The sequence below is a fragment of the Pseudophryne corroboree genome, chromosome 3 (assembly GCF_028390025.1).
Source record: "Pseudophryne corroboree isolate aPseCor3 chromosome 3, aPseCor3.hap2, whole genome shotgun sequence".
Taxonomy (NCBI): domain Eukaryota; kingdom Metazoa; phylum Chordata; class Amphibia; order Anura; family Myobatrachidae; genus Pseudophryne; species Pseudophryne corroboree.
The window spans coordinates 468,864,307-468,886,780 of record NC_086446.1 but is presented as its reverse complement, the minus strand read 5'-3'; the positions used below and the strand labels follow the sequence as shown (position 1 = coordinate 468,886,780).

The window sequence follows — 22,474 nt, the reverse complement described above, 5'->3', positions numbered from 1 at the left end:
CTGGTACTAGCCAGTGCCTCCTCAGCCATTTATCTCACTGCATGTTCCTGCTAAGGGGGGGTTACAGTTATTCTGCCGAGGGGGAGGGTTATGGTTAGACTGTAGGTTCAGTGAGTTAGGGGGACTGGGGAAAAGGGTTAGAATACTTACCTAGCAGGTTTCGGGATTCAGTGCATCGGGAAGCCACTTTCGGTCTTCTGACCACCGGCATCCCATGCGCTAGCATCCCATACCCTGCTCAATTCAAAGTCCAGAATATTCTGTCATTATCAGCACTGCTGAGAGAGCTCTATCCCTTTAGAAGGTGCCTCTATAAATAATGGTTTCATGAAGATCTCTACTGCAAACCCTATGATTACCTTGTATTCACAGTTGGAGAGATATATCAAGCCTCTTCGAGAAATAAAATGCTCTATGTACTAAGTCTTGGAGAGTGATAATGTGGAGAGAGATAAAGTAACAGCCAAACATCTCCTAACTGCCTTGTTACAGGCTGTGTTTAAAAAAAGAGAGGAGCTTTTTGGCTGGTATGTTATCTCCGTCCACATTATCTTTCTCCAAGGCTTAGTACATAGACCCCTAACTCGATTTGTTGCCCAAAGCAAGCAATTACAGTAGCTTATGTTATTTCAAATACTGTGCTTGATGGGAAGAAGTTAGCTTCCCAACGGACGGGATCCCAGTGGTCAATATACCGATGCCAGGATCCCGAAGGAGGATGCAATCCCGGCGTTTAGATACCAATGCTGCATGGGACACCGGCGTCACAATACCAACAGCCGGCATCCCGATCATCCTGACAACATGACGCACTGGCATCCTGCCGCGCACACGGGGGAGGGGTGGTGGTTAGGTATAGGCAGGAGAAGGGGGGTTAGGGTGCAGGACCGGGAATGTTAGGGTTAGGAACCAGGGAGGGAGGGTTAGGTTTGGGCACATAGAAGGGGAGGTTAGGGTTAGGCATGAAGCGGGGAGGGTTAGGTTTAGGCAGCGGGGAAGAGAGGGTTTGGGCTAGGCACCACCCGGGAGGGTTAGGGTTAGGCACCATCTGGGAGGGTTAGGTTTAGGCACCCACAAAGGAGGATTAGGGTAGGGGGCAGAGGAAGGTTAGTGTACTTTAGAGGGGATTGTCGGGATTCTGATGGACAGGATGCTGCAGTCGGTATTCTCACCATTGACATCCTGTCCATCGGGAAATCATACTGAATCCTGCTTGATAAATTACAGAAGCTGATTTGTTACTTCTGCAACTTCTCTAATTTATCTCTCTCCAGGGCCTGCTACATCTCCCCCATAGTCCACAAACTTGTGAAATTGGCCCCTGATTGGACAGAAGCAGCTGTCAATTCTATCAGCTGCTGCTTTCCCACTAATACCATCCATAACACAGTGTATACCGTTCATAAAATCAGTTCCCAAAGCAATGGATTCTCATAGCTGTAGAAGTTGAGAGTATGAGGTCTTGTAATGGTGGAATTCCTATGGAAGAGACCCTCACTAAATATTAGGTGGAACCTACATAACAGAAGAGGTTTTTTTACAGGGTGTGTTGCTGAATGTGAAAGAGCTTTGTTCCATATGCTAATCCTTTAAGCACAGACATAGTTGGGCTTATGTAATAGGGTCCGAGTTTGCCGGGGGTGTGGGATGCAGGCCGATCTCTGACATTTTTTTTAAAGTGCCAATCCTTCATTTACAAGGCAAAACAATACCTTTTTAAATGATTGCCGCTTTAAAAAAATATCCAAGATAGGCCGGCATCCCGCACTTTCGGCAAACTCGGACCCTATTACATATGCTCCAGTAACAGTGACTGCTACAGGTTTAAAAACAATCAAATTATTTCCAAATAAAATATGCAAGGTTCAATTATATTTCAGTATGAACAGTAAAGTAGAAAAAAAGTGATTTGCTTATTTTGGAAATACATTTTTCTGCCCTTTTATTTATAGAGGAGAATGCTGACTTGTCAGATCAACTTCGTGATGCTGGGAAAAATGTTCACGAACTCCAGAAATCAAAGAAGAAAGTGGAGATGGAGAAAGAGGAGATGCAAGTTGCTTATGAAGAAGCAGAAGCCACTTTGGAGGTATGTGACAATGATGATCTGGTAAATGGGTTGGATATGGGATCTCGACACTGAGGATGCCGGCGGTCAAAATACGGACAGTGGCATCCCAACAATCAGAATCCCAACACATTTTAGTACGTATGCTAACCCTTCCCCACAGCCTAACCCTCCCCCCCTGAGCCTAACCCCAACCTTCCCATCCAGCAGCCTAACCCTAGCCGTCCCCTAGTGCCTAACCCTAACCTTCCTTGGCAGCGGTGGACGAAGCATGTCATGTTGTAAGTCTAATTGCTGATCTTCTGTGATAAACTAACCAGTTAACTTTAGGTATATCCTTTTGTCCAGAAAATAAGACACAGAGACTACAGACATCCAAACTGTGTAATGGTACCAGGCTGCAGGTGAAGACTCTGCACAAACATGTAAATGAAGCGATAATATTCACAGGCATCGGCCAGGAGAGACTGTCTTCATTCCCAGAATCCCTCTGATCCTATCAGACTACCATTTCCAGTTCAAACGGCTGCACTTCCCGGTAAAGGTCTTCTATGCCATGACCAGTAACAGAGCTCAGGGGCAGAGTTTGAAAGTGGCTGGTGTGGATTTGAGGAGTGACTGCTTCTCCCATGGCCAGTTGTATGTTGCTTGTTCCAGAGTCGGCTCCTCTGACATCCAGGCCATTCTCCAGCCTGAAGGAAAGACTAAAAATTAGAGATGTGCGGCTGGCACTTTTCGTGTTTTGTTTTTTGGTTTTGGTTCTAATTCCACTTTCGTGTTTTGGTTTTGGATCTGGATGATTTTTGCAAAAAAAAACATAAAAACAGCTACAATCACAGAATTTGGTGGTAATTTTGCTCCTACGGTATTATTAACCTCAATAACATTCATTTCCACTCATTTCCAGTCTATTCTGAACACCTCACAATATTGTTTTTTGGCCTAAAAGTTGCACCGTGGTAGCTGCATGACCAAGCTAAGCGACACAAGTGTGTGGCACAAACACCTGGCCCATCTAGGAGTGGCACTGCAGTTGCAGACAAGATGGCACTATTCAAAAACTAGTCCCCAAACAGCACATGATGCAAAGAAGAAAAAGAGGTGCACCGAGGCTGCTGTATGACTAAGCCAAGCGACACAAGTGTGCGGCACAAACATCTGGCCCATCTAGGAGTGGCACTGCAGTGTCAGACAGGATGGCCCCAAACAGCACCTCATGCAAAGATGTAGAAGAGGTGCAATGAGGTAGCTGTATGACTAAGCCAAGCGACACAAACAATTCCCACTGGATTTATACATCCAAATCACTGGAATTATACGTCCAAATCACTGGAATTAAATGGCAAAATCACTGGAATTATACATCCAAATCACTGTAATTATACATCCAGATCACTGTAATTATAAGTCCAAATCACTGGAATTATATGACCAAATCACTATAATTATACATCGAAATCACTGGAATTAAATGGCAAAATCGCTGGAATTAAATGGCAAAATCACTGTAATTATACTGCAAAATCATTGGAATTATACTGCAAAATCACTGTAATTATACGTCCAAATCACTGGAATTAAATCACTGGAATTAAATGGCAGTACCACTGGACATATACGGAAGTGTCAGACAGAATGGCACTTTAAAAAAATAGTCCCCAGATAGCACATCATGCCAAGAAGTAAAAGAGGGCAATGAGGTCGCTGTATGACTAAGCTAAGCGACACAAGTGTGCAGCACAAACACCTGGCCCATCTAGGATTGGCACTGCAGTCCCACTGCACTAATGGTGGATACCGGACGCACGTCTAACACCAGCATAGTTGTTATGGCCTCAGTAATCGGCTTTGCAACAGGGTATATATATATATATATATATACGGCAGTATCACTGGACTGGATTTATACGCCAGTACCACTGTAATTATACGGCAGGATCACTGGATTTATACGGCAGGATCATTGTAATTATACGGCAGGATTACTGGAAATATACGGCAGGATCACTGGAATTAAATGGAAAAAATCACTGGAATTATATGTCCAAATCACTGGAATTAAATGGCAAAATCACTGGAATTATATGTCCAACTCACTGGAATTAAATGGCAAAATCACTGTAGTTAAATGGCAAAATCACTGGAATTATACGTCCAAATCACTGGAATTAAATGGCAAAATCGCTGGAATTATACTGCAAAATCACTGTACTAATACTGCAAAATCACTGTAATTATACGTCCAAATCACTGGAATTAAATGGCAAAATCACTGGAATTAAATTGCAAAATAACTGAAATTATACGTCCAAATCACTGGAATTAAATGGTATCGCCAGCCTAGTGAAGTGGAATCTAGATGGGATTTGGTACCAGGGACACAATGTCTCCATCAATTGTCTAAATCCCACTGCACTAATGGCGCATACCAGACGCACGTCTAACACCAACAAAAGTGACCCAGTTATGAGGGCTTCCATCGTCATGTTTTTGAACCACTAGTCATGAACATAGGCCAGGGCCTCAGCCGTTCCTTGCCACTCCGTGTCATAAATGGCATATTGGCAAGTTTACGTTTCTCCTCAGACCATTTAAAAAATGTTTTTGGGTCTTTTTACTGAACTTTGGCTTTTTGGATTTTACATGCCCTTTACTATCACATTGGGCATCGGCCTTGTCAGACGACGTTGATGGCATTTCATCGTCTATGTCATGGCTAGTGGCAGCAGCTTCAGCACTAGGAGGAAGTGGTTCTTGATCTTTCCCTATTTTATCCTCCAATTTTTTGTTCTCCATTATTTTTTTGGAATTATATAACACAATATGCGGCACAGGAATGACTGATGGCTAGGACACAACCACTGGTCTGATGCAGCACAACACAGCAACACTGTAAGGGACTTGTTGTTGTTGTTGTTATTATTATTATTATTATACGGCAGCAGTGGACATATAGCAGCAGCGTATACCACTGTGACTGCCTGGTCACTGGAATGACTGATGGCCAGGACACTACCACTGGTCTGATGCAGCACAACACAGCACCACTTTAGGGGACTTGTTGTTGTTGTTATTATTATTATTATTATTATTATTATACGGCAGCAGTGGACATATAGCAGCAGCGTATACCACTGTGACTGCCTGGTCACTGGAATGACTGATGGCCAGGACACTACCACTGGTCTGATGCAGCACAACACAGCAACACTGTAAGGGACTTGTTGTTGTTATTATTATTATTATTATTATTATTATTATAATACTGCAGCAGTGGACATATAGCAGCAGCGTATACCACTGTGACTGCCTGGTCACTGGAATGACTGATGGCCAAACACTACCACTGGTCTGATGCAGCACAACACAGCAACACTGAACTGATGAAGCACAACACAGCAGCAATGGACATATGGCAGCAAGAGGACACAAACACAGTGACTGCCTGGTCACTGGAATGACTGATGGCTGATGCACAGGACACTACCACTGGACTGATGCAGCACAATACACCACCACTGAATTGATGCAGCACAACACAGCAGGAATGGACATATGGCAGCAAGAGGACACAACCACTGTGACTGGACATATACAGCAGCACTGGACATATGGCAGGAGAGGACACAAACACTGTGACTGGACATATACAGCACAAGACACTACCACAGAGGACACTGAGGACGGAGACACGTCCTCTCTCTACATTCTCCAATGCCGGAGTGAAAATGGTGGGGACGCGCGGCTCCTTATATGGAATCCAAACCCTGCAAGAATCCGACAGTGGGATGATGACGTTTTGCCTTGTTCTGGTTTCCGAGTCAGGCAGGAAAACCCGAGCCTGGCTCGGAACCGGACTCGAATGGTGAAGTTCGGTACGGTTCGGTTCTCTGAGAACCGAACCCGCTCATCTCTACTAAAAATTTCGTTTACAAGGAAGTCCTTCAAAATTAAAGTGGCATGCCAATATAATAATAATCTATCTATTATTAATTAATTTTAGTAATTTGTTGATCTTATTCATATATATCACAAATGTTATACAGTATGTGTAGTTTTATATGTAAAAAATATTAACAGCAATATTAAATTTGCTTATGTAACAGCGCTTTTTTTTGTGATTATTCTTGAAATTCCATAGCGGGTATTCAGCTAGATGGTGTGTGTGTGTGTGTGTGTGTGTGTGTGTGTGTGTGTGTGTGTGTGTGTGTGTGTGTGTATATATATATATATATATATATACCTGCAGATACATTAACCAAAACCATCATTTTAGTTGCAGTTTTCTATTCCTATCTAGATAACCTGGCAAATCAGCAGGTCTCTGTTAAAGCTCAACACTAATAAGAGATTAAATTGAAGTCCAGGGAAATGAGTCAGTTTGGTGAAGCACTATACATGTAGGAGTTGTCCTGTAGCTACATCTTGTAGCCCCCAGCATATTACTCCAAGTGGTGACTAACACATAATCACCTACAGTATTTGTATTGCCTGCAGGCTTTGCAGCAAAATCTCATGATGACAGAAATTGGAATTGTATTTAGTGTTTCTATTCAGAGAGTACTTGTGCTGCGAGAGAAAGTTGTAACATTATGCAATGCTGGTGTTTTCGGTGTACTGATGGGTTGGGTATGGGAGACCAGCGCTGACAATGCTGGCGGTCACATGACCGACACCGGCGTCCCGACAGTCAGAATCCCTGCACCTAGAAGGTAGTATTCTAATCTTCTTTATACCTTAACGCCTCTTCCCGCAGCCTAACCCTCCCTTCTTGCAGCCTAACCCTCCCCACTTCCCCCGCAGCCTAACCCTAATCCTCCTCCCACAGCCTAAATTTAACCCTCCCCTGCATACTAACGTTCGGGATGTCGACTCTCAGGATTCCGGCGTTTGTATTCTGACGGGTGTCGGGATTCCAGCGCCGGTCTTCTGACTGCCGGCATCCCACATGTTGGGATGCCAACTACATCCCATACTGATTTGGAAGAGGAAGATATTGGAGTATATTAACTAAAGATCGGTTTCCAGATACATTTTCAAAAATCAATTTAAATTGCCCAACATCGACGTTGTAGTTCAGGGTCTAAATAGCATATTACTAGCAGTCAATTTTAAGACGACACTGATGACGGTTAATTTTTAGTATTGCAAAGTTGGTGTTTTTATGTCTGTTTCATTCAAAATTGAATGCAAACTGACCGAAAAATTATACCAAAATCGACCAAAGATTGATTTTCTATTGGACAAAACATATCACATTATTTAAAACGCACAGCAGCAATCAGGTCTGAATCACCCCCCATGCCCAAAGTACTAAAAAGAAGGATTTCCTCCTGGAGAGCTTGAACGTCAGCATACCCAGGTTGCATTTAGGTGTTTGGGTCCACAAGATGGTTCCTTTACAATGTGCGATGCAGCACTGATTCATTCAAATACTAAAAGCAAATCAATGTTACAATAGTTTGTATGTATATGATCACAAAAATAGTTTTATCTACCCAGAGTGTTTGATATACAGTATATTATTGTGGCATTGGGGGGGAGGGGGGCAAAAACTTTTATCTTGCCTATGGGTGACGGACGAAGTTACGTTACTGTCTCAGACTAATCTTTTAGGCTGTCTGTACAAGTGACAGGGAATCGCAATCATCACCCTGATGCTTACTCTCTTCTTTACGATCAGCCTGCCTAACAGCTTGTATGTGGAGATATTCCTTCTCTCTGTGTATGGTGTCATTGTGCTTCCCTAACAATAGTCTCCTTTGCCGCCTTATGTTCTCTTCTGTTCCTCTCCTCAAGTACTCCTCTCTGCACAAGTGCACCACAAGACTCCTCTTTCCATTTTTGCGGCCTCTCCACGTTCTTCCTTGTTCTTGCTTTGTGAGGTTTCTGCCAAATTTTCCTCTTACGGCTCCTCCCTTTTGCTGCACTGTGCATGTGTACAAACTTTTGACTGCCCCGGAGCATTCTGAGGGGGGAATAGTCCTCCAGCCCCGTGCAGCAAACAGCAGCTGTGAGGGTGCACTGCTTAAAGTGATACCTGCACATTTGCCTGATATCACTCCTGCCCTGGACAAATATTATGTTTTCACTATATTTTCATTTGTTTATTGCCTTTTTTCATTGTAATTTATATGATTTTTTTTATTGATGATTACCTTGTTCTATTCAATTGTCATCCATTTTATTTATTTTTTAGTACAATGTATTATATTATGCTGTTTTGTAGCAACCAAAGTGTGTACACCAAATTCATCTATTAGTGGCTTACAGTACAGCTATATCGCATTGGCCATGCTGCTAGATATGTCGTTAATATTGTGTAGTGTGTACAGATGAACGGACAGTGTATACAGGGACACGATTGGTCCTCACGCTCCTCTGACCAGACACGTCAATCAGCTACTGTAGGAATGAAGATTGGTTAGTGTGTACGAACTATATAGTTTTTGCTCGAACGTTAGGAAAACAGGTTGGTTGGTCAGCAGCGACATCATTAACTTTCAGAAACCATTCCACGGGAAAATATTTTTACCATATGTCAATCTTTTATTACACTGTACCCCTTCATCCATCTATCACCACTCACTATATTTCTATGTGTGTTGGTTCAGTACTACTTATTCTATTATTACTAGAGATGTGCAGCGGGCATTTTTCGTGTTTTGTGTTTTGGATTCGGGTCCGCGTTCGTGTTTTGGATTCGAACGCGTTTTGGCAAAACCACCCTTTTGGGTTTTGAATTCGGATGTGTTTTGGATTCGGGTGATTTTTGACAAAAACAGCTAAAATCATAGAATTTGGGGGTAATTTTGATCCTATAGTATTATTAACCTCAATAACAATAATTTCCACTCATGCCCAGTCTATTCTGAACACCTCACACCTCACAATATTATTTTTAGTCCTAAAATTTGCACAGAGGTCGCTGGATGACTAAGCAAAGTGACCCAAGTGGGCGGCACAAACACCTGGCCCATCTAGGAGTGGCACTGCAGTGTCAGACAGGATGACACTTAAAAAAATAGTCCCCAAACAGCACATGATGCAAAGAAAAAAAGAGGTGCACCAAGGTCGCTGGATGGCGGTCGCTGGATGTCTAAGCTAAGCGACACAAACACCTGGCCAATCTAGAATTAGACTCCAGTATCATGTGAATTATAAGGCAATATCACTGGAATTATTCATTATAATCAATGGAATTATTGGTCCAAATCACTGGAAGAAAATGACAAAATCACTAGAATTAAAAGCCAGTATCACAGGAATTATTCGTTCTAATCAATGGCATTATTGGTCCAAATCACTGGAAGAAAATGACAAAATGGCAGTAATGTCGGGAATTATATCAAATGGCAGTACCACTGGACATATACGGAAGTGTCAGACAGGATGGCACTTTTAAAAAAAATAGTCCCCAAACAGCACATGATGCAAAGAAAAGAAAAAAGAGGTGCACTGTGGTCACTGGATGGCTAAGCTAAGCGACACAAACACCTCAATATCACAGGAATTATTCGTTCTAATCAATGGTATTATTTTTTGGTCCAAATCACTGGAAGAAAATGACAAAATCACTAGAATTACAAGCCAGTATCACGGGAATTATATCAAATGGCAGTACCACTGGACATATACGGTGTCAGACAGGATGGCACTTTTAAAAAAAATAGTCCCCAAACAACACATCAAGCCAAGAAGTAGCTGTCCCATATGTACCAAGAAGTAAGAGGGCAATGAGGTAGCTCTATGACTAAGCTAAGCGACACAAGCGTGCGGCACAAACACCTGGCCCATCTAGGAGTGGCACTCAAGTTTCAGACATGATGGCACTTTTAAATAACTTTTTTTTATATGACAGGGACAAACCCACTGTCCTAACAATTGGCAGGGCTGATTAAACAAACAGCCAGGGTTAAACTCCTGAATCCAGTTTGTAACCCTGGGTAATAATTTTTAATACCCGGGATATAATAATAATCACTAAGCCTCCCCTGTAGTGATGTAGATGAGATTTCCCCCCCCTCCCCAGTGGACCCCCACATGGGAGTCCTTCCGCATCACGCTGAGGACGCTAAGGGAGTAGAATCCAACCTCTGAACCCGTGCACCTGTAGTGGGTGCAGACTTTCTGCTCTTTCTACGGCCTAGTCTCGTGCAGAAGTAGGCCCTCCCGAATTTTCTCGATCTGGCAGCCCAAGGGGACTGCATCATCGAAGCAGAATTACGTCTTCTCACAGGTGGTGCTGCGGAAGGAAGCAAAGCTGACTTACCCGAAGTGGCCTTTGTATTCAGAGTGTCCCCAAACGGTGTCTTACCTGCGAAGGGAAGGTACCTCTTGGATTCGGCGTCTGCGTTCTACTGGCGGATCCAGAGACCTGTGCGAGCCGCTACTGCCATGTAGGATGCTCTAGAATTCATCAGCCCAATGTCCCTCATGGCTTTCACCATGAATTTAGCCGAATCCTTTATGTGACCTAGAATCAAGACAACATCATCGCTATGGATTGTATCAAGGTCTTCTAGTAAATTGTCTGACCATTTTAACATAGCCCTAGCTACCCAAGTGCATGCAATAGTGGGCCTAAGGGTGGCTCCAGTAGCCGTGTAAATGGATTTTAGAGTTGTCTCTATCTTGCGGTCAGTCGGCTCCTTTAACGAGGCCGAGCCTGGTACAGGTAATATAATTACCCCTGATGGCCTGGACACCGAAATGTCCATTATGGGAGGAATCTCCCATCTCCTTCTATCCTCCTCAGGAAAGGGATATGTCTTAAGTACTTTATTGGGGATGTGAAAAACCTCTTCTGGGTTTAACCAGGATCTTTCAAATAGGGTATTCAACTCTTCCGAAACCGGGAATGTCACTAATGATTTTGCAGTTAGCATACAAGAATTTTCCTCTATTTGTATAGGTATTTCTAACACATCCCTAATGGCATTGATAAATTGCTGAATTTTATATTCCAATCTATCATAGTGCCCCCCTCTAACTTCTGTGTCGATCCCTGTGTCGGCATCGATGTCCGCGTTGGCCTGCAAGACCTGTGTATCAGGAGCTGAGGGGGTCCTAGATGAAATGGACTGATCCATATCTAGAGCATTCTTCGTAGCTTTTTTCCAGCAACTTAATAGAGTTTGCCCTAATGAACTGAGGAATCTTATTTCCTAGGCTATCCAGCCATTCTGTCTCCATCCTAATGGAATGAAACCACTCAATGCAATCCTGAGTACCTGGTACAGACTCCTCTGAGGAAGACACCTCCACAACCTCCAAAACATTTTGTTCTGACATGACACTGACCAGTGATACTGAGCACTGATGATACTACTGAGCAGTGATACTGAGAACTAGTGGCGGATCCAGGGGAGGGGCACTCGGGCCCGTGCCCCCCCTGTCATTTGTGGCAGGTTTTTTTTTTAAATCGGCCACAGCTCTCTGCAGCAATCTCCCCTTGATAGAGCCAGCGCTCCCCACTGACAGCCGTCGTACTCACACTGTCAGCCGCCAGCGCTGCGCTGCACCTCCTCCTGCCTCGTAACCAATGGCAACCCAGTGCCCACGTCACGCTGTGCACTGCCGCTCTCTCCTCCTGAACCGCGCGCTGCCGCTCTCACCTCCTGTACCCAGCCCGCCTCCTGCACTCACAGTGCGCTCTCTCCTGCTGTACCTGCGGTATATGAGCACCGTTAGGAGTCCTGTCCTATGATGCCAGCCAGTGGGGTAAAGCCTTAAGGTACTTTCTAAGTATATGTGATAGGGGGGAGGGGTGCGTACAAGGTTGTCAGGGAATCCTTCATTGTTTCTTTCCTGAAGCAAAGTTATGTCCCAGTATCTCACCCTCAGCCCCCCCCCCCCCCCCGTCCCTGTATCTCCCCCTCAGCACCCTCCACCAGGGACGTGCAGGCAGGGGAGGCAGTGCCTCCCCTGTCATAATGATTAAAATAATAAAAAGAAGATACTTATAGCACAGATTCTGTGATAAATATCTTCCTTTATTATTGTAATCATTTCCCCCCCCTGTGTATGTGGCTGCATGTGAGGTGGTAGGCAGCGGGAGAGGTGCCTCCCGCTGCTAACAGTAAAAGACCGGACAGCGGGGGGCGGGCAGGGGGCGTGAAAGCCCATTGAAAATTAACGGTGAAGCGGCACCTATACTGGTGCCTCAATGACAGGGGCGTGCATTCAGCCCCGATGAATGCACGCCCCTGTCAGTCCACCAGACAGGCCCGGATTGGCCATTGGCCAAACTGGGGAATATCCCGGTGGTCCGATTGGGGTGTGGGGCCGCCTGTCACAAGCGGCACTGCCCCCCTCCACATCACCTGCTAACTGTTGAATGAATTAACTGAGAGTGCTGCACTGCGGCCAGCGGCCACTGTCAGGAGAGCCGGCCATCCCCCCCTTCCCGTCACCTGTGTGCCTGCAATGCGATAGCTGCGGCCAGCGGCCGCTATCTAAGTGCCCGCCATCCCCCCCTCCCTGTCTCCTGTGTGCCTGCAATGTGAGCGCAAAGCTTTCTAGAGAACCGGCCATCCCCCCCCCCCCCCCCCCCCCCGTCACCTGCGTGCCTGCAATGTGAGCGCTGCGGCCAGTGGCCGCTGTCAGGAGAGCCGGCCCGAACCCATCCGGCTGACCAGAAGAGGAGGTCCGCGCACCTGTAAAGGCCACTGTCGTCATCGGCGGTAAGAGAAGGTCTCATCGTGGTGGGGTGTGAGTTGTTTGATTAAGTATGGTAGTGATGAGCGGGTTCGGTTTCTCGGAATCCGAACCCGCCGAACTTCAGCTTTTTTTACACGGGGCCGAGCAGGCTCGGATCCTCCCGCCTTGCTCGGTTAACCCGAGCGCGCCCGAATGTCATCATCCCGCTGTCGGATTCTCGCGAGGCTCGGATTCTATCGCGAGACTCGGATTCTATATAAGGAGCCGCGCGTCGCCGCCATTTTCACACGTGCATTGAGATTGATAGGGGGAGGACGTGGCTGGCGTCCTCTCCGTTTATAGAGAAGAGAGTAGAGAGTTAGAGACACTATTTACTAATTTTGGGGAGCATATTAGGACTGGAGTACTACTACTTGCTGATAGTGTGACCAGTGACCATTGACCACCAGTTTAATTAATCCGTTCTCTGCCTGAAAAAAAACGATACACAGTGTGACACAGTCACATACCATATCTGTGCTCAGCCTCAGTGTGCTGCATCATCATATGTAATACTGTATATCTGACTGTGCTGAGTGCTCACTGCTCACACAGCTTAATTGTGGGGGAGACTGGGGAGCAGTTAGAGCAGGAGTACATAAATAATATATTTTAAGTACAGTGCACACTTTTGCTGCCAGAGTGCCACACTGCCAGTGTGACTGACCAGTGACCACACTGACCACCAGTATATTGTGATTGTCTGCTTAGGACGGAGTACTACTTGCTGATAGTGTGACCAGTGACCAGTGACCAGTGACCACCACCAGTTTAATTAATCCGTTCTCTGCCTGAAAAAAAACGATACACAGTGTGACACAGTCACATACCATATCTGTGCTCAGCCCAGTGTGCTGCATCATATGTAATACTGTATATCATTATCTGACTGTGCTGAGTGCTCACTGCTCACACAGCTTAATTGTGGGGGAGACTGGGGAGCAGTTATAGCAGGAGTACATATTTTAAGTACAGTGCACACTTTTGCTGCCAGAGTGCCACTGCCAGTGTGACTGACCAGTGACCACTGACCACCAGTATATTGTGATTGTCTGCTGACCACCAGTATATTGTGATTGTCTGCCTGAAAAAGTTAAACACTCGTCGTGTGGTGTTTTTATAAACGCATTCTGCAGACAGTGTCCAGCAGGTCCGTCATTACATAATATATACCTGTCCGGCTGCAGTACTAGTGTGATATATTATATATATATTTTAATTTTATCTCATTATCATCCAGTCTATATTAGCAGCAGACACAGTACGGTAGTCCACGGCTGTAGCTACCTCTGTGTCGGCAGTCGCTCGTCCATCCATAATTGTATACCACCTACCCGTGGTTTTTTTTTTTTCTATCTTCTTGATACTAGTAGCTTACTTTAGGAGTCTGCAGTGCTGACAGACAGTGTCCAGCAGGTCCGTCATTACATAATATATACCTGTCCGGCTGCAGTACTAGTGTGATATATATATATATACTTTAATTTTATCTCATTATCATCCAGTCTATATTAGCAGCAGACACAGTACGGCAGTCCACGGCTGTAGCTAACTCTGTGTCGGCAGTCGCTCGTCCATCCATAATTGTATACCACCTACCCGTGGTTTTTTTTTTTTCTATCTTCTGTGTCGGCAGTCGCTCGTCATCCATAAGTATACTAGTATCCATCCATCTCCATTGTTTACCTGAGGTGCCTTTTAGTTGTGCCTATTAAAATATGGAGAACAAAAATGTTGAGGTTCCAAAAATAGGGAAAGATCAAGATCGACTTCCACCTCGTGCTGAAGCTGCTGCCATTAGTCATGGCCGAGACGATGAAATTCCATCAACGTCGTCTGCCAAGGCCGATGCCCAATGTCATAGTACAGAGCATGTAAAATCCAAAACACCAAATATCAGTAAAAAAAAGGACTCAAAAATCTAAAATAAAATTGTCGGAGGAGAAGCGTAAACTTGCCAATATGCCATTTACCACACGGAGTGGCAAGGAACGGATGAGGCCCTGGCCTATGTTCATGGCTAGTGGTTCAGCTTCACATGAGGATGGAAGCACTCAGCCTCTCGCTAGAAAAATGAAAAGACTCAAGCTGGCAAAAGCACAGCAAAGAACTGTGCGTTCTTCGAAATCACAAATCCACAAGGAGAGTCCAATTGTGTCGGTTGCGATGCCTGACCTTCCCAACACTGGACGTGAAGAGCATGCGCCTTCCACCATTTGCACGCCCCCTGCAAGTGCTGGAAGGAGCACCCGCAGTCCAGTTCCTGATAGTCAGATTGAACATGTCAGTGTTGAAGTACACCAGGATGAGGAGGATATGGGTGTTGCTGGCGCTGGGGAGGAAATTGACAAGGAGGATTCTGATGGTGAGGTGGTTTGTTTAAGTCAGGCACCCGGGGAGACACCTGTTGTCCGTGGGAGGAATATGGCCATTGACATGCCTGGTGAAAATACCAAAAAAATCAGCTCTTCGGTGTGGAAGTATTTCAACAGAAATGCGGACAACATTTGTCAAGCCGTGTGTTGCCTTTGTCAAGCTGTAATAAGTAGGGGTAAGGACGTTAACCACCTCGGAACATCCTCCCTTATACGTCACCTGCAGCGCATTCATAATAAGTCAGTGACAAGTTCAAAAACTTTGGGCGACAGCGGAAGCAGTCCACTGACCAGTAAATCCCTTCCTCTTGTAACCAAGCTCACGCAAACCACCCCACCAACTCCCTCAGTGTCAATTTCCTCCTTCCCCAGGAATGCCAATAGTCCTGCAGGCCATGTCACTGGCAATTCTGACGAGTCCTCTCCTGCCTGGGATTCCTCCGATGCATCCTTGCGTGTAACACCTACTGCTGCTGGCGCTGCTGTTGTTGCTGCTGGGAGTCGATGGTCATCCCAGAGGGGAAGTCGTAAGACCACTTTTACTACTTCCACCAAGCAATTGACTGTCCAACAGTCCTTTGCGAGGAAGATGAAATATCACAGCAGTCATCCTGCTGCAAAGCGGATAACTGAGGCCTTGGCATCCTGGATGGTGAGAAACGTGGTTCCGGTATCCATCATTACTGCAGAGCCAACTAGAGACTTGTTGGAGGTACTGTGTCCCCGGTACCAAATACCATCTAGGTTCCATTTCTCTAGGCAGGCGATACCGAAAATGTACACAGACCTCAGAAAAAGAGTCACCAGTGTCCTAAAAAATGCTGCTGTACCCAATGTCCACTTAACCACGGACATGTGGACAAGTGGAACAGGGCAGGGTCAGGACTATATGACTGTGACAGCCCACTGGGTAGATGTATGGACTCTCGCCACAAGAACAGCAGCGGCGGCACCAGTAGCAGCATCTCGCAAACGCCAACTCTTTCCTAGGCAGGCTACGCTTTGTATCACCGGTTTCCAGAATACGCACACAGCTGAAAACCTCTTACGGCAACTGAGGAAGATCATCGCGGAATGGCTTACCCCAATTGGACTCTCCTGTGGATTTGTGGCATCGGACAACGCCAGCAATATTGTGTGTGCATTAAATCTGGGCAAATTCCAGCACGTCCCATGTTTTGCACATACCTTGAATTTGGTGGTGCAGAATTATTTAAAAAACGACAGGGGCGTGCAAGAGATGCTGTCGGTGGCCAGAAGAATTGCGAGACACTTTCGGCGTACAGGCACCACGTACAGAAGACTGGAGCACCACCAAAAACGCCTGAACCTGCCCTGCCATCATCTGAAGCAAGAAGTGGTAACGAGGTGGAATTCAACCCTCTATATGCTTCAGAGGTTGGAGGAGCAGCAAAAGGCCATTCAAGCCTATACAATTGAGCACGATATAGGAGGTGGAATGCACCTGTCTCAAGCGCAGTGGAGAATGATTTCAACGTTGTGCAAGGTTCTGCTGCCCTTTGAACTTGCCACACGTGAAGTCAGTTCAGACACTGCCAGCCTGAGTCAGGTCATTCCCCTCATCAGGCTTTTGCAGAAGAAGCTGGAGACATTGAAGGAGGAGCTAACACAGAGCGATTCCGCTAGGCATGTGGGACTTGTGGATGGAGCCCTTAATTCGCTTAACAAGGATTCACGGGTGGTCAATCTGTTGAAATCAGAGCACTACATTTTGGCCACCGTGCTCGATCCTAGATTTAAAACCTACCTTGGATCTCTCTTTCCAGCAGACACAAGTCTGCTGGGGTTCAAAGACCTGCTGGTGAGAAAATTGTCAAGTCAAGCGGAACGCGGCCTGTCAACATCTCCTCCTTCACATTCTCCCGCAACTGGGGGTGCGAGGAAAAGGCTCAGAATTCCGAGCCCACCCGCTGGCGGTGATGCAGGGCAGTCTGGAGCGACTGCTGATGCTGACATCTGGTCCGGACTGAAGGACCTGCCAACGATTACGGACATGTCGTCTACTGGCACTGCATATGATTCTCTCCCCATTGAAAGAATGGTGGAGGATTATATGAGTGACCGCATCCAAGTAGGCACGTCAGACAGTCCGTACTTATACTGGCAGGAAAAAGAGGCAATTTGGAGGCCCTTGCACAAACTGGCTTTATTCTACCTAAGTTGCCCTCCCACAAGTGTGTACTCCGAAAGAGTGTTTAGTGCCGCCGCTCACCTTGTCAGCAATCGGCGTACGAGGTTACTTCCAGAAAATGTGGAGAAGATGATGTTCATTAAAATGAATTATAATCAATTCCTCCGTGGAGACATTGACCAGCAGCAATTGCCTCCACAAAGTACACAGGGAGCTGAGATGGTGGATTCCAGTGGGGACGAATTGATAATCTGTGAGGAGGGGGATGTACACGGTGATATATCGGAGGATGATGATGAGGTGGACATCTTGCCTCTGTAGAGCCAGTTTGTGCAAGGAGAGATTAATTGCTTCTTTTTTGGTGGGGGTCCAAACCAACCCGTCATTTCAGTCACAGTCGTGTGGCAGACCCTGTCACTGAAATGATGGGTTGGTTAAAGTGTGCATGTCCTGTTTATACAACATAAGGGTGGGTGGGAGGGCCCAAGGACAATTCCATCTTGCACCTCTTTTTTCTTTAATTTTTCTTTGCGTCATGTGCTGTTTGGGGAGTATTTTTTTGAAGGGCCATCCTGCGTGACACTGCAGTGCCACTCCTAGATGGGCCAGGTGTTTGTGTCGGCCACTAGGGTCGCTTAGCTTACTCACACAGCTACCTCATTGCGCCTCTTTTTTTTCTTCTTTGCGTCATGTGCTGTTTGGGGAGTGTTTTTTGAAGGGCCATCCTGCGTGACACTGCAGTGACACTCCTAGATGGGCCAGGTGTTTGTGTCGGCCACTAGGGTCGCTTAGCTTACTCACACAGCTACCTCATTGCGCCTCTTTTTTTCTTTGTGTCATGTGCTGTTTGGGGAGTAGTTTTTTGAAGGGCCAGCCTGCGTGACACTGCAGTGCCACTCCTAGATGGGCCAGGTGTTTGTGTCGGCCACTAGGGTCGCTTAGCTTACTCACACAGCTACCTCATTGCGCCTCTTTTTTTCTTTGCGTCATGTGCTGTTTGGGGGGTGTTTTTTGGAAGGGCCATCCTGCGTGACACTGCAGTGCCACTCCTAGATGGGCCAGGTGTTTGTGTCGGCCACTTGGGTCGTTGAGCTTAGTCACACAGCTACCTCATTGCGCCTCTTTTTTTCTTTGCATCATGTGCTGTTTGGGGAGTGTTTTTTGGAAGGGCCATCCTGCGTGACACTGCAGTGCCACTCCTAGATGGGCCAGGTGTTTGTGTCGGCCACTTGGGTCGCTGAGCTTAGTCACACAGCTACCTCATTGCGCCTCTTTTTTTCTTTGCATCATGTGCTGTTTGGGGAGTGTTTTTTGGAAGGGCCATCCTGCGTGACACTGCAGTGCCACTCCTAGATGGGCCAGGTGTTTGTGTCGGCCACTTGGGTCGTTGAGCTTAGTCACACAGCTACCTCATTGCGCCTCTTTTTTTCTTTGCGTCATGTGCTGTTTGGGGAGTGTTTTTTGGAAGGGCCATCCTGCGTGACACTGCAGTGCCACTCCTAGATGGGCCAGGTGTTTGTGTCGGCCACTTGGGTCGCTTAGCTTAGTCATCCAGCGACCTCGGTGCAAATTTTAGGACTAAAAATAATATTGTGAGGTGTGAGGTGTTCAGAATAGACTGAAAATGAGTGGAAATTATGGTTTTTGAGGTTAATAATACTTTGGGATCAAAATGACCCCCAAATTCTATGATTTAAGCTGTTTTTTAGGGTTTTTTGAAAAAAACACCCGAATCCAAAACACACCCGAATCCGACAAAAAAAATTCGGTGAGGTTTTGCAAAACGCGTTCGAACCCAAAACACGGCCGCGGAACCGAACCCAAAACCAAAACACAAAACCCGAAAAATTTCAAGTGCACATCCCTAAAGTATGGGTGAATGAGGTGCATTATGTATGGGGGAATGAGGTGTGAGGTGCATTATGTATGGGGTAATGAGGTGCATTATGTATGGGGGAATGAGGTGCATTATGTATGGGGGAATGAGGTGCGATGTGCATTATGTATGGGGGAATGAGGTGCATTATGTATTTGGGAATGATGTGCATTATGTATGGGGGAATGAGGTGCATTATGTATTTGGGAATGATGTGCATTATGTATGGGGGAATGAGGTGCATTAATATGTATGGAGGAATGAGGTGCATTAATATGTATGGGGGAATGAGGTGCATTAATATGTATGGGGGAATGAGGTGCATTAATATGTATGGGGGAATGAGGTGCATTAATATGTATGGGGAATGAGGTGCATTAATATGTATGGGGGAATGAGATGCATTAATATGTATGGGGGAATGAGGTGCATTAATATGTATGGGGGAATGAGGTGCATTATGTATGGGGGAATGAGGTGCATTAATATGTAATGGGGGAATGAGGTGCATTAATATGTATGGGGAATGAGGTGCATTAATATGTATGGGGGAATGAGATGCATTAATATGTATGGGGGAATGAGGTGCATTATTATGTATGGGGGAATGAGGTGCATTAATATGTATGGGGGAATGAGGTGCATTAATATGTATGGGGGAATGAGGTGCATTATGTATGGGGGAATGAGGTGCATTATGTATGGGAGAATGAGGTGCATTATGTATGGGGGAATGAGGTGCATTATGTATGGGGGAATGAGGTGCATTAATATGTATGGAGGAATGAGGTGCATTAATATGTATGGGGGAATGAGGTCTAATGTGTCTGTGGGTATGAGGTGTAATGTGTCTGTGGGTATGAGGTGTAATATAATATTTGGAGGTGTTAGGTGTAATATTATTTCTGGGGGCATGAGGTGTTAGGTTTAATATAATGTCTGGGTTTTTTTAGGTGTAATATAATATTTGGAGGTATGAGGTGTTAGGTGTAATATTATGTTTGGGGGTGTGAGGTGTAATATTATGTCTGGGGTGTGAGGTGTAATATTATGTCTGGGGTGTGAGGTGTAATATTTTTATGTCTGGGGGTATGAGGTGTAATATTATGTCTGGGGGTGTGAGGTTTAATATTATGTCTGGGGTGTGAGATGTAATATTATGTCTGGGGGTATGAGGTGCAATATTATGTCTGGGGGTATGAGGTGTAATAGGTAGGGGTCATAGGCAGGATTCGGAGGACATTATGGCTGTAGTGCCTCACCAGCCACTGACCTCACCGCACGCCACTGCCCTCCACCTCCCTGTATCTCCCCCTCAGCACCCTCCCCCTCCCTGTGTCTCCCCCTCAGCACCCTCCCCCTCCCTGTCTCTCCCCCTCAGCACCCTCCCCCTCCCTGTCTCTCACCTCTCAGCACCCTCCCCCTCCTTGTCTCTCCCCCTCAGCACCCTCTCTCTCCCCCTCAGCACCCTCCCTCTCCTTGTCTCTCCCCCTCAGCACCCTCCCCCTCCCTGTCTCTCCCCCTCAGCACCCTCCCCCTCAGCACCCTTCCCCTCCTTGTCTCTCCCCCTCAGCACCCTCCCCCTCCCTGTCTCTCCCCCTCATCACCCTCCCTCTCAGCACCCTCCCCCTCCCTGTTTCTCCCCCTCAGCACCCTCCCCCTCCCTGTCTCTCACGTCTCAGCACCCTCCCCCTCCTTGTCTCTTCCCCTCAGCACCCTCTCTCTCCCTCTCAGCACCCTCCCCCGCCTTGTCTCTCCCCCTCAGCACCCTCCCCCTCCCTGTCTCTCCCCCTCAGTACCCTCACCCTCCCTGTCTCTCCCCCTCACCTATATATATATATATATATATATATATATATATACACACATGTAGAAGAAGGGGAACATGTCCCCGAAACGTTGATATGATTTGCACTATTTGCACAAATACATGAATGCTGTTACAAGTCTCTGAGTGCCGCCTCAATTCTTTCCATATACACACATGTGTGTATGTATGTAAGTATGTGTGTATATATATATATATATATATTTATTTTTTCACAGTATATATATATATATATATATATATATATATATATAAAGCCAGATACTCGGAACGGCACTCCCAGACATGAAGATAAATCACATGTACAAGTGGTAAGTTTTCAAGTAGCGTTTCAGTGACCGTTTATTGTGTAGCGGCACTTTCCTCAGACAACAAACATACAAAAACTGATAGCATTTAAATACGCGTACACCTCCAAAAGACCAATCACCGGGGTCGGTAATCCCCTCCCATCCGGTTACACGTCAGTAATGACCTCACCTCAGTCCACTCCCTGTCACCCACTGCCTGTCACCCACTGCCAGTCACTCTCCATCAACCACTAGCTGTCACCAACTGATAGTCACTCTCCCTGTCACCTACTGCAAGTCACTCTCTCACTCTCTCCCTGTCCTGTGAGGCCACGCCCTTTGTAGTGGGGACACACCCCTTTTCTGCGAGCGAATGCGCTGAAGGCGCACGCAAATGTACTTGCCCCTTCCATGGTGCCCCCCCTATCATTTTCTTCTGGATCCGCCCCTGCTGAGAACTGACACTGAGCAGCACAAGACACTGATCACTGACCAGTTATACTGAGCACTGATGATACTACTGAGCAGTGATACTGAACACTGATGATACTACTGAGCAGTGATACTGAGCACTGATGATTCTACTGAGCAGTGATACTGAGAACTGACACTGAGCAGCACGATTAGCACAAGACACTGAGCACTGACCAGTGATACTGAGCACTGATGATACTACTGAGAACTGACACTGAACAGCACGATGCAGCACAAGACACTGAGCACTGACCAGTTGTCACAACTGAGGGCCTGAGCTGACGGAAGGCAGCCTCAGTTGTAGGGGCTGAGATGTACCGGAACCTGGGAGGTTGTATCAGACCCCTGGACATGTAAGTAACATGAAGAGAAACCGCCCGAAGGCGTGACCACGACAACTTGAGTAAAAGTCAATGATATTTATTTATGACAAACTCCATGCATCACAGTAGCAGTAAAAAGAAACATAAAAATCAGCAGAGAAATAATAATACAGTTCCTGGGTACTACAGGGTGGCAGGGGCCACAGAGCTCTGGTGGTATGAGACAGTTCTTATTATCTGCAAGTTGGAAAGTCCTTACCAGGCTCAACTGTAGCAATGAGGAAAGCCCAGGGTCGTACCAGCTGGTGTTCCAGGGAAAGCTGGACTGCTGTAGATAAAATGCTGCTGTGGGTACTGGTTAGAACCAGACAGGTGTTGGCACGGAGT

The 22,474-nt window shown here is 46.1% G+C and overlaps 1 protein-coding gene across 1 annotated transcript in view; it reads left to right on the top strand.

Annotated features, from left to right (window-relative positions):
- LOC135056040 (myosin-16-like) overlaps positions 1-22,474 on the top strand; it is a 580,471-nt gene that overhangs the window by 344,785 nt on the left and 213,212 nt on the right. Inside the window, exon 13 of the mRNA XM_063960763.1 lies at positions 1,953-2,089. Within this exon, the coding sequence (XP_063816833.1) occupies positions 1,953-2,089 (137 nt within the window). The remainder of the gene's footprint in view (positions 1-1,952; positions 2,090-22,474) is intronic.